The following is a 13,020-nucleotide window of genomic DNA, read 5'->3' on the forward strand; positions in this document are numbered from 1 at the left end:
GCTCTGGCGGGAAGGTAACGCGCTCCATGCAGTCATGCCAGTGGCCACATGACCTTGGAGGTATCTACAGACATGGGAATGTGAGTAGATCAATAGGTACTGCTCCGGCAGTAAAATAATGGCACTCCATGCAGTCATGCCGGCCACATGACCTTGGAGGTATCTACACACATGGGAATGTGAGTAGATCAATAGGTACTGCTCTGGCGGTAAGATAATGGCACTCCCTGCAGTCATGCCGGCCACATGACCTTGGAGGTATCTACAGACATGGGAATGTGAGTAGATCAATAGGTACTGCTCCGGCGGTAAGATAATGGCACTCCATGCAGTCATGCCAGTGGCCACATGACCTTGGAGGTGTCTACGGACAACGCCGGCTCTTCGGCTTAGAAATGGAGATGAGCAGCAACCCCTAGAGTCGGTCACGACTGGACTTAACGTCAGGGGAAAACCTTTACCTTTTAATGCTGCTATATGGCCTAATGAAGATGGAGTTCCTAGGATTTTAATGCAACCATTTTTATGGATAACCCCAGTGGCCTGAGTTTCAGGGAATTTTATCTTTTAGACCTGCCGGATCTTTTAGACCTGGGGGAAACATTTCACCTTTCTTTGCAACAACGTGTATAGACCCCTGCCATCTCCTTCCCCAGTATCGTCCTTTGGAGTTTTCCCCAGGTTCTGCTTTCTATTTGCTTGGCTTCTCTCCCCAGTCTGAGGTCTGTCAGAAATATTGCCAGGGAAGTTGGAGAGTAGCACGTCTGAATTCATTTCTCCTTTTCTGGTGCTTTCGGTTGCTGAGCTTGGGGAGGCCCCACCTTTTCAGTGCAACTCCTAATATCCTCAGCCTGTATGGGGGATTCTGGGCAGCGCAACAAATGTAGATACATTTAGATATACTCAAATAGCCGAGTTTTTCAGCCCTTTTTTTGAGCTGAAAAAGCCTCCCTTGGTTTATAATGGGGTCAAGGTAAAGGCCGGGCAACAGAACCTGGAGGCAATTGCTTGCAATGTATGAGATATTCCTCTCTTACCCTCCCTTATCGGTGTGTTTTTCAAAGCCTCCCTCGCTCTTAGCCAAGGAAATGTTTTGAAAAGGGAGAGAAGCCCTTGCAAGTCAGGAAGAAGAAATATATACTGGTAATTTTATTGGTATCTATTTTTATTGCGAAATTGACTAGTAGCGGCTTCATTTCCCACCCTTGGCTTATACTCAGGTCAATAAGGTATCCCAGTTTTTTTCTGGTAAAATTAGGTGCCTCAGCCTTTATTCTGGCCGGTTTATACTTGGGTATATACGGTAATTTTATTGGTATCTATTTTTATTGCAAAATTGACTAGTAGCTGCTTCATTTCCCACCCTTGGCTTATACTCAGGTCAATAAGGTATCCCAGTTTTTTTCTGGTAAAATTAGGTGCCTCAGCCTTTATTCGGGTCAGCTTATACTTGAGTATATACAGTAATTTTATTGGTATCTATTTTTATTGCGAAATTGACCAGTAGCGGCTTCATTTCCCACCCTTGGCTTATACTCAGGTCAATAAGGTATCCCGGTTTTTTTCTGGTAAAATTAGGTGCCTCAGCCTTTATTCGGGTCGGCTTATACTTGGGTATATACTGTAATTTTATTGGTATCTATTTTTATTTCGAAATTGACCAGTAGCTGCTTTATTTCCCACTCTTGGCTTATACTCAGGTCAATAGGTTTTCCCAGTTTTTGTGGTAAAATTAGCTGCCTCGGCTTATATTCGGTTGGCTTATACTCGAGTATAAACTGTAATTTTATTGGTATCTATTTTTATTGCAAAATTGACCAGTAGCGGCTTCATTTCCCACCCTTGGCTTATACTCAGGTCAATAAGTTATCCCGGTTTTTTTCTGGTAAAATTAGGTGCCTCAGCCTTTATTCGGGTCGGCTTATACTTGGGTATATACGGTAATTTTATTGGTCTCTATTTTTATTTCGAAATTGACCAGTAGCGGCTTCATTTCCCACCCTCGGCTTATACTCAGGTCAATAAGGTATCCCAGTTTTTTTCTGGTAAAATTAGGTCCCTCAGCCTATATACTTGGGTATATACAGTAATTTTATTGGTATCTATTTTTATTTCGAAATTGACCAGTAGCGGCTTCATTTCCCACTCTTGGCTTATACTCAGGTCAATAAGGTATCCCAGTTTTTTTCTGGTAAAATTAGGTCCCTCAGCCTTTATTCGGGTCAGCTTATACTTGGGTATATACAGTAATTTTATTGGTATCTATTTTTATTGCGAAATTGACCAGTAGCTGCTTCATTTCCCACCCTCGGCTTATACTCAGGTCAATAAGGTATCTCAGTTTTTTTCTGGTAAATTTGGCCCCTCAGCCTTTATTCGGGTCGGCTTATACTTGGGTATATACGGTAATTTTATTAGTATCTATTTTTATTTCGAAATTGACCAGTAGCTGCTATAGGCCCGGGCTGTGGCGCAAGCTGGTGAGCAGCCAGCTGAGACCAGTCACTCTGACCAAGAGGGCATGAGTTCGAGGCCCGCTCGGAGCCTATTCTTGTCTTTGTTCTATGTCAAGGCATTGAATGTTTGCCTATATGTGTAATGTGATCCGCCCTGAGTCCTCTTCGGGGTGAGAAGGGCGGAATATAAATGCTGTAAATAAATACATAAATAAATATTGGGGTCGGCTTATACTTGGGTATATACGGTAAGTAATGAAACTGGGAAATTGAGCCACAAAGGTCCAGGATCTTTTTTAATCCCAGTGTGTAACTTTCACTGCAGTTAGTCCAGTCAGGTGTGGGGAGAAAGAAATCTCTGTTGGGGAACTACAGAGTCTTTGGATTAAGTTCCTCTTCTTTCTTCCCCTTTCAGAGCGGAACTCCCTGCCGCAGGCCTTCATCATGGAGGAGCAGGCGCTGCGAGAGCAGCTTCCCCGGGACGGCCCGTCCATCAGCACCGGGGATCGGCAGCTCTTTGGCTACGTGGGGATCGACGCCGTGCTGGACCAGATGCGGATCAAGACCATGAAGACGGGCTTTGAGTTCAACATCATGGTTGTAGGTGAGCGGCGAGGCCCATAACCCTAAAACTCTATTCCTTGGAGGTCATAAAATGTACATATTTGACTGTCTTGATTTTCAGCGGCTTTCAAAACATCCCTGTTTCTGGTTTGCTGGGAGTTTTTCGGGCTGTATGGCCATGTTCCAGGAGCACTCTCTCCTGACGTTTCGCCTGCATCAGTGGCTAATGCTAACCTTAGAGGTTCTGTTGGCAGTGAAGCAAGTGGAGTGTATCAATATATCTATGGATATATAGATATACAGTAGGGTCTTACTTATCCAACATAAACTGGCCGGCAGAAGCTTGGATAAGTGAATATCTTGGATAATAAGGAGGGATTAAGGAAAAGCCTATTAAACATGATATTTTGGTGCTAAATTCGTAAATACAGTACAGTAGAATCTCACTTATCCAACATAAACAGGACAGCAGAACGTTGGATAAGCGAATATGTTGGATAAGAAGGAGGGATTAAGGAAAAGCCTATTAAACATCAAATTAGGGTATAATTTTACAAATTAAGCACCAAAATATCATGTTATACAACAAATTGGACAGAAAAAGCAGTTCCATGCGCAGTAATGCTATGTAGTATTTACAGTAGAGTCTCACTTATCCAACACTCGCTTATCCAACGTTCTGGATTATCCAACGCATTTTTGTAGTCAATGCTTTCAATATATCGTGATATTTTGGTGCTAAATTCGTAAATACAGTAATTACAACATAACATTACTGCGTATTGAACTACTTTTTCTGTCATATTTGTTGTGTAACATGAAGTTTTGGTGCTTAATTTGTAAAATCATAATGTAATTGGATGTTTAATAGGCTTTTCCTTAATCCCTCCTTATTATCCAACATATTCGCTTATCCAACGTTCTGCCGGCCTGTTTATGTTGGATTCTACTGTACTTTATTTACGAATTTAGCACCAAAATATCATGATATATTGAAAACATTGACTACAAAAATCGCTTGGATAATCCAGAAGCTTGGATAAGCAAGGCTTGGATAAATGAGACTCTACTGTATATCCATATATGGTGCCCCTGGTGGCGCAGCGTGTTAATGCGCTGAGCTGCTGAACTTGCAGACCGAAAGGTCTCAGGTTTGAATCCTGAGGAGTGGAGTGAGCTCCCGCTGTTAGCCCCAGCTTCTGCCAACCTAGCAGTAAGAAAACATGCAAATGTGAGTAGATCAATAGGTACCACTCCGGCGGGAAGGTAACGGCGCTCCATGCAGTCATGCCAGTGGCCACATGACCTTGGAGGTGTCTATGGACAACGCCGGCTCTTCGGCTTAGAAATGGAGATGAGCACCATCGCCCAGAGTTGGACACGACTGGATTTAACGGATTGGCCTAGGTATAACACAGCCCGGCATTGAAGCTGCAAGGCTATTCGGTGCAATTTAACCAGACCCACAAAGGATTAACCTTGGGAGAAGGCAGCCAGGCTTTGAAACAGTGATACTACTCTGTACTATTGAAGCTGGCCAACTAAAGAGTCCCCTAGGTAGCAAGCAGCCAGGTTTTGAAGCAGCTATCAGCGGAAGCGTGCTGGGCCCATAACCAATTATCAGAGTAATTTACGCAGCGCAGCAGTAGATGGAGTCAGTGGAACGCAGAACGAAGTGACATCCAGAGACTTTGGTAAAACTATATACAAAGTTTTACTGTACAAGACAAACAGACTTGCAGACAATAGACACAGGACTCTCACTCTAGGCAGACAGAACAGAACTGAACTGATGCAATCAGTAATACATACACACTTGTGTCTGGACACTCCCCAGTTCCAGTCACACATCAAGGTCATCACAGCTTCTCAGTAATTAACTCTTTCCAGACTATAGCACACTCTGGATGATGCAATCAGTATGCAATACAGACAAGACACAAATTGCATTTAAACACTATCAATACACAAATCCCACATTAACAGCAGTGAGGCTATTGATTGCAATTCTAGCAGCCCAAAAAAACGTTCCCCTTGAACGCAGGTGCCCAGCCTTCCAAGCAGCAAGCCTATTCCGTTGCATTCCATCTCACCAAAGAAGGATTCCCATAAGAAGAAAACGGCCAGGCTTTGAGGCTGCAAGGCTATTCACTGGCCAACATAGGATTCCCATATTCCACAGCAATGCATGGCCTGGCAAAGCTAGTCTTTTAAAAAACAAGCCAATTCTGATGACTTCCTAGAATAGCAAGTGCCCATTTCTGATCCTTTTCTGACTCCGAAGAAGGTTGGATACTAGGCATGTCCGATCGATTAAAAAATGTTTCAATTCTCGTTTTCTAAAGTAGGGGGCACTGGCGCTTCGATATAGAAAGTATTTCCGATTTTTTTTCGCCCAAAAATTTCGGATATTTCCGAAAATTCGTAATGATTCTAAATGTTTCTAAAATGGCAGACGCGCATGCGCAATCGCCAAAAAAAAAAAAAAGGAACCCGGGGGGGGGGGAGGACTTTTACAGGGCTCTCCCGCCCTCATTTCTTGAGCTATCCTCATCAACCCTAGCCCCCACCTTTGCGTCCATCGTGGAAGCTTCTGATTGGCCGGGGAGCGGCAGCCATGTTAGGCTGCGCTAAGCTCCCATTCTAGGTAGATCGCAGAAACAAATTTTTTTAAAAAAATATTTTTAGAAATTTTTTTGGGGGGGGGGGAATTAACGAAACATTAAGAGACAATTAGAGAATGGGCCAACAATGGTTCGAATTACATTGCTGGTTGCGCTGTGAGACAATGTCTCGGAATGCGTATCAAAAAGCGAGAACAATCCAAAATAATTCCGATATACGATTCAAAATGATTTTTTGGACATGTCTATTGGATACACACAGTTGGAGAGTGGTTGTATGTTTACGTCTCTTGCTCATTAAGAGAGACCCCAAAGCGTGCCCCATGTCATGTAACGGATGTGACAAACTCGCTCCGATTTGGAATCCGGTGCAGCTGTTGCCTTGGCGCCTTAAACTCCCCAAGAAACGTTCCTGTGCCAACCCAAACGGCACCCTGCTGCACCCACCACTTTTGTGGAGGTTGAAACTCTTGCTTTCCTAGCAACCTCGTGCCCTTTCCCACCACCCCGTTCCCCCTTCAATCTTGTTCTCCTCGGCTTCAAGATCTTTGTATGTCCTCCTCCTCGGCTGTATTTGGCAATAAAATATCCCTGGATCAAAAGCCGGAGGCCCAAGTGGAGATGCCAAAAAGTAATCCCGAGTAAGAAGGATGGTCTTGTTTGGAGCCTGGGAGGAAAGTCGGGAGGATTTAAGGGATAACGTGCTTAAGAACCAAGCAAAAGCAGGAGCATGCCCGGAGCCCCGATCGGTCCGCAGCGTGGGATTTCCAATTCTGGGGCAACGAGTAGAACAGGTGCAGAAGAAAAGGGACTTTACGGACAAGATAGATGACTGATCACTCGATAGAGATGGACCTGGAAGTGTCAGGGCTTTTTTCCGGGGAAAAAGTGGGACTTATTTTATATATTTACTAGCTGTGCCCGGCCACGCGTTGCTGTGGCGAAGTCTGGTGGTATGGGAAATAAAGTATTGAGGAATTGGTGGTAGTTAAGGTAAAGGGTAAAGGTTTTCCCCTGTCATTAAGTCCAGTCATGTCTGACTCTGGGGGTTGGGGCTCATCTCCATTTCTAAGCCGAAGAGCCGGCGTTGTCCGTAGACTCCTCCAAGGTCATGTGGGATGACTGCATGGAGCGGCGTTACCTTCCCGCGGGAGCAGTACCTATTGATGCACTCACATTTGCATGTTTTCGAACTTCTGGGTTGGCAGAAGCTGGGGCTAACAGTGAGAGCTCACTCTGGTCCCCCAGTTCAAACCTTCAGAAGTTCAGCAGATCAGCGCTTTAACACGCTACGCCATCAGGGGATATTATTTCCTAAAGGTTGTGAATATACAATATTTCTGATTGTTTTTTTTTTGCCTGTTGGAGGCAAGTATGAATGCTGCAATGAGGGAAAATGATTAGGATGTAATGGCCTTGCAGCTTTAAAGCCTAAGTCTGCCTGTCCCCTGGGCTGAGTTGGTTGCTAGGAGACCAAGTGGTCAGAGATTAGTCCTCTAACTGGCAGCAATTGGATAAAAACAATTATTCCTTTCCCTCTAATTAGGACTTTATTTTTCTTTTCTTTTTGTTGTATCAACCTAGAGGCGTGGATGATGGGTTGTGTTGTCAAATTTCGAGGTTGGGGGGCCTGTAGTTTTGTTGTTTTGTTGGTCGCCGTGATGCCATCACTCATTTATATATATAGATTTGCAGTATTTATATTCCGCCCTTTTATCTCACCCCGAACAGGACTCAGAGCGGATCACAATGTACATATACATGGCAAACATTCAATGCCATACGACAGTGATGGCGAACCTATGACACGCGTGTCAGCACTGACACGTCTAGCCAATTTTGCTGACACGCGGTAGTCACCTCTTGGGTTCCGCAGAACTCCTCTGCTCAGCTGCATTTACACAACAGATTTGAAATTCTTACATCATTAACATACAATCAGGAAACACATCTTGCGGAGGACCACAGTTTCTTAGATACCACTCAGTGGACCACCCTGGATCAATGCGTAGGGGATAGCCCTGACGGGGACAGTGCATCACCACAGTCACACTTATGTAATCATGCAAATGCTCCATCCCCAATCATAGACCAGGAGCAACAGGAACATCCTTGGGAGAGTAATGGGCTCTCGGATGTATCTCAATGGATTGTCATTGATGAATGCACTGGGGATGTTGAGGAGGAGGACAACACTTTACACCTACATGATTCACTTCAACAGGAACACTCTTCAGGGGACATACACACTGTCTTGCACAAAAGGGACCCTGTCAATCCTCAAAGGAAACAGGTCTTGGTAGTAGGCGACTCCCTCCTTAGAGGAACGGAAGCCATCATTTCCAGACCGGATGGGATGGCTCGAGAAACATGCTGCCTCCCGGGGGCAAAAATACACCATATCACTCAGAGGCTCAGCAGGCTCCTAAAGCCCCATCACCCTCCCCACCTTATGTTGATTCATGTAGGTACCAATGACACCGCTAGGCATACTTTTCAAAAGATCACAAATGATTTTCGAGCTCTGGGAACAAAGCTAAAACTGTATAATGTACATGTGATCTTTTCATCCCTCCTCCCCGTTGTAGGACATGGCTCTACAAGGGCCGGAAAAATAGTACAGGTCAATAACTGGCTCAGAAAATGGTGTCAAGAGGAGCATTTTGGCTTCCTTGACCATGGTCTACTCTTCCAAGAGGATGGACTACTGGCAAGCGATGGGGTGCATCTCACACAAGTAGGAAAACATCTTTTTGCACACAGACTCACAAACCTCATCAGGCGCACTTTAAACTAAATCCACTGGGGGAGGGGAACAACAGCCTGGCGAACACTATATTACCCACGACCACAGGGAACCGCCGAAAGGCTAAAAGGAGGGCTGCACAAACACAGCAAGGACCAAGTACAGAGAGCACAATAATCCCAAATAAACAGTTCGAGGGGAGGTCACAGGGGCTTACATGTCTTTACACTAATGCTCAGAGCATGGGAAATAAGCAAGACGAACTCCAACTCCTAGCACAGCACCACACATACGATGTCATAGGCATCACTGAAACCTGGTGGGATGACTCCCATCACTGGAATTTAACCATTGAGGGCTATAACCTCTTTCACATAAATAGAACAAAGGGGAGAGGAGGGGGAGTAGCTTTATATGTCAAAAACAGTTACGTTGCAGAAGAAATGCAAGACTGTAATCCGGGAAACCAGCTTGAAAGCATCTGGATAAGAATCAAGGGAACCGGGACTCAAAAAGATCTTGTCGTGGGTGTCTACTACAGACCTCCGAGTCAGGATGAAGGACTTGATGAAGCCTTCTGTCAACAGCTGACCAAACAGGCACAAAGAAGAGATATAGTAGTCATGGGCGATTTCAATTATCCCGATATCTGCTGGAAAACAAACTCAGCCAAGAGTACAAAGTCCAACAAATTCCTCACTTGCCTTGCAGATAATTTTATGGTCCAGAAGGTAGAAGAGGCAACAAGGGGATCAGCAACTCTTGATCTAATCTTAACAAATGTGGAAGACCTGATCAATACAGTTGAAGTGGTTGGATCCTTAGGGGCAAGTGACCATGTGCTCCTGCAGTTTGCAATACAAAGGAATGCTGAAACTAAGACAAGTCAAACACGCATTCTGGACTTTAAGAGAGCTGACTTCCAAAAAATGAAGGAATTACTGAGCGGCATTCCATGGACGCCGATATTAAAAAACAAGGGAGTTAAGGATGGATGGGAGTTTTTCAAAAGTGAAATACTCAAGGCGCAAATGCAAACAGTGCCAACAAAGAAGAAAAATAAGACAAGTGCAAAGAAGCCAGAATGGATGTCCAAAGAACTTCTAACTGAGCTAAAGCTCAAAAGTGACATGCACAAGAAGTGGAAAAGGGGAGAAATCACCAAAGAAGAATTCAAACGTATAGCCAACTCCTGTAGGGAAAAGGTTCGCAAGGCTAAAGCGCAAAATGAGCTCAGGCTTGCCAGGGACATAAAAAACAACAAAAAAGGTTTTTTTGCTTATGTTGGTAGAAAAAGGAAGAAAAAGGAGGCGATAGGGCCACTGCAAGGAGTAGATGGGGTGATGGCGACAGGGGACAGGGAAAAGGCAGAACTGCTTAATGCCTTCTTTGCCTCGGTCTTCTCACAAAAAGAAAGCCATCTTCAACCTCAGCAACATGGAATGGACGAAGGATTGGGGGAAATCCAACCCCAAATAGGGAAACAAGTTGTCCAGGAACACCTGGCCACTCTAAACGAATTCAAGTCCCCAGGGCCAGATCAGCTACATCCAAGAGTATTGAAGGAACTAGCGGAAGTTATTTCAGAACCACTGGCAATTATCTTCGAGAGTTCTTGGAGAACGGGAGAAGTCCCAGCAGATTGGAGGAGGGCGAATGTGGTCCCTATCTTCAAGAAGGGAAAAAAGAACGACCCAAACAATTACCGTCCGGTCAGCCTCACATCAATACCAGGCAAGATTCTGGAAAAGATCATTAAGGAAGTGGTCTGCAAACACTTAGAAACAAATGCGGTCATTGCTAATAGTCAACACGGATTTACCAAAAACAAGTCATGCCAGACTAATCTGATCTCTTTTTTCGATAGAGTTACGAGTTGGGTCGATACAGGGAATGCCGTGGATGTAGCGTACCTGGATTTCAGTAAGGCCTTCGACAAAGTCCCCCACGACCTTCTGGCAAACAAACTAGTAAAATGTGGGCTAGACAAAACTACGGTTAGGTGGATCTGTAATTGGCTAAGCGAACGAACCCAAAGGGTGCTCACCAATGCGTCGTCTTCATCATGGAAAGAAGTGACAAGTGGAGTGCCGCAGGGCTCCGTCCTGGGCCCGGTTCTGTTCAACATCTTTATTAACGACTTAGACGAAGGGTTAGAAGGCACGAACATCAAGTTTGCAGATGACACCAAACTCGGAGGGATAGCTAACACTCCAGAAGACAGGAGCAGAATCCAAAACGATCTTGACAGACTAGAGAGATGGGCCGAAACTAACAAAATGAAGTTCAACAGGGACAAATGCAAGATACTTCACTTCGGCAGAAAAAATGGAAATCAAAGATACAGAATGGGGGACGCCTGGCTTGACAGCAGTGTGTGCGAAAAAGATCTTGGAGTCCTCGTGGACAACAAGTTAAACATGAGCCTACAATGTGATGCGGCAGCTAAAAAAGCCAATGGGATTTTGGCCTGCATCAATAGGGGAATAACGTCTAGATCCAGGGAAGTCATGCTCCCCCTCTATTCTGCCTTGGTCAGACCACACCTGGAATACTGTGTCCAATTTTGGGCACCGCAGATGAAGGGAGATGCTGACAAGCTGGAAAGCGTCCAGAGGAGGGCAACTAAAATGATTAAGGGTCTGGAGAACAAGCCCTATGAGGAGAGGCTTAAAGAGCTGGGCATGTTTAGCCTGCAGAAGAGAAGGCTGAGAGGAGACATGATAGCCATGTACAAATATGTGAGGGGAAGTCATAGGGAGGAGGGAGCAAGCTTGTTTTCTGCTGCCCTGCAGACTAGGACACGGAACAATGGCTTCAAACTACAGGAAAGGAGATTCCACCTGAACATCAGGAAGAACTTCCTCACTGTGAGAAGGGCTGTTCAGCAGTGGAACTCTCTGCCCCGGAATGTGGTGGAGGCTCCTTCTTTGGAGGCTTTTAAGCAGAGGCTGGATGGCCATCTGTCGGGGGTGCTTTGAATGCGATTTCCTGCTTCTTAGCGGGGGGTTGGACTAGATGGCCCTTGAGGTCTCTTCCAACTCTACTATTCTATGATTCTATGATTCTATGTTAAGTGTTTTGTGGCCAAACTTGGTGTCATTTCATCCAGTTATTTTTTTGTTTACTCCGTCCTACAAATGAAGAGTACATTTATATATACACACACACACACACACACACACACACACACACACACACACACACACACACACATTATTATTATATACTATTTTTATATTATCCTATTAATATATTTTATATCATAGTAATGGTAAAGGTTTTCCCCTGACGTTAAGTCCAGTCATGTCTGACTCTCCATTTCTAAGCCGAAGAGCCGGCGTTGTCCGTAGACACCTCCAAGGTCGTGTGGTCATAGGCATGACTGCATGGAGCGCCCTTACCTTCCCGCCAGAGCAGTACCTATTGATCTACTCACATTGGCATGTTTTCGAACTGCTAGGTTGGCAGGAGCTGGAGCTAACGGCGGCCACTCATGCCGCTCCCGGGGTTTGAACCTGGGACCTTTCGGTCTCCAGCTCAGTGCTTTAACGCACTTCGCCACCAGGGTTAGATAAGACAACATACCAATCATCACTTTATTTGTACGTGGTCTTTTCCTGGAAAAAAGTGGGACTTATTTTATATATTTATTTGCAGTACAGTAGAGTCTCACTTATCCAACATTCGCTTATCCAACATTCTGGATTATCCAACGCATTTTTGTAGTCAATGCTTTCAATACTTGTGATATTTTGGTGCTAAATTCGTAGATACAGTAATTACTACGTAGCATTACTGCATATTGAACTATTTTTTCTGTCAAATTTGTTGTTTTGGTGCTTCATTTGTAAAATCATAACCTAATTTGATGTTTAATAGGCTTTTCCTTAATCCCTCCTTATTATCTAACATATTCGCTTATCCAACATTCTGCTGGCCCGTTTATGTTGGATAAGTGAGACTCTACTGTATATATATTCTCATATCTATCTAGACATGTCTATATATATTTGTGTGTTCATTTCCCCCTTGTAATATTTCCAAGCCCTATATATAGGTACGTAAGAATATATTCCTATCTATCCAGACATCTCTCTTTATATAGATATTTGCAGAGACTTGCAAAAATATGAGGGTAAATTCATATATAAAAATAATGTATATGTATGGCTACAGATGCACAGGTACATGGATCGATATGTATAAAGGATTTTCAAAGACCTGCAAACATATGAGGGGGAATTCATATATAAAATTAATGTATATAGATAGATCTCTGTATATACTAGCAGCAATTGGATAAAAACTATTATTCCTCTCCCTGTAATTAGGACTTTATTTTTCTTTTCTTTTTGTTGTATCAACCTAGAGCCGTGAATGATGGGTTGTGTTGTCAAATTTTGAGGTTTGGGGGCCTGTAGTTTTGTTGTTTTGTCCGCTGCCCTGATGCCATCACTCTTTTATATATATAGATAAAAGAGTGATGGAATCCTGGCGACCGACAAAACAACAAAACTAAAGGCCCCCCAACCTCGAAATTTGACAACACAACCCATCATCTATGCCTCTAGGTTGATACAACAAAAAGAAAAGAAAAATAAAGTCCTAATTAGAGGGAGAGGAATAA

The 13,020-nt window shown here is 44.0% G+C and overlaps 1 protein-coding gene across 4 annotated transcripts in view; it reads left to right on the top strand.

Annotated features, from left to right (window-relative positions):
- The window catches only part of LOC100560491 (septin-12), a 119,870-nt gene that overhangs the window by 64,392 nt on the left and 42,458 nt on the right, over positions 1 to 13,020 (top strand). For all 4 annotated transcript variants that reach the window (XM_062964724.1, XM_062964726.1, XM_062964725.1 and 1 more), the window contains one exon: positions 2,872 to 3,060. In XM_062964724.1, coding sequence (XP_062820794.1) covers positions 2,872 to 3,060 — 189 coding nt within the window. The remainder of the gene's footprint in view (positions 1 to 2,871; positions 3,061 to 13,020) is intronic.

The sequence above is a fragment of the Anolis carolinensis genome, unplaced genomic scaffold, assembly GCF_035594765.1.
Source record: "Anolis carolinensis isolate JA03-04 unplaced genomic scaffold, rAnoCar3.1.pri scaffold_13, whole genome shotgun sequence".
NCBI lineage: Eukaryota > Metazoa > Chordata > Lepidosauria > Squamata > Dactyloidae > Anolis > Anolis carolinensis.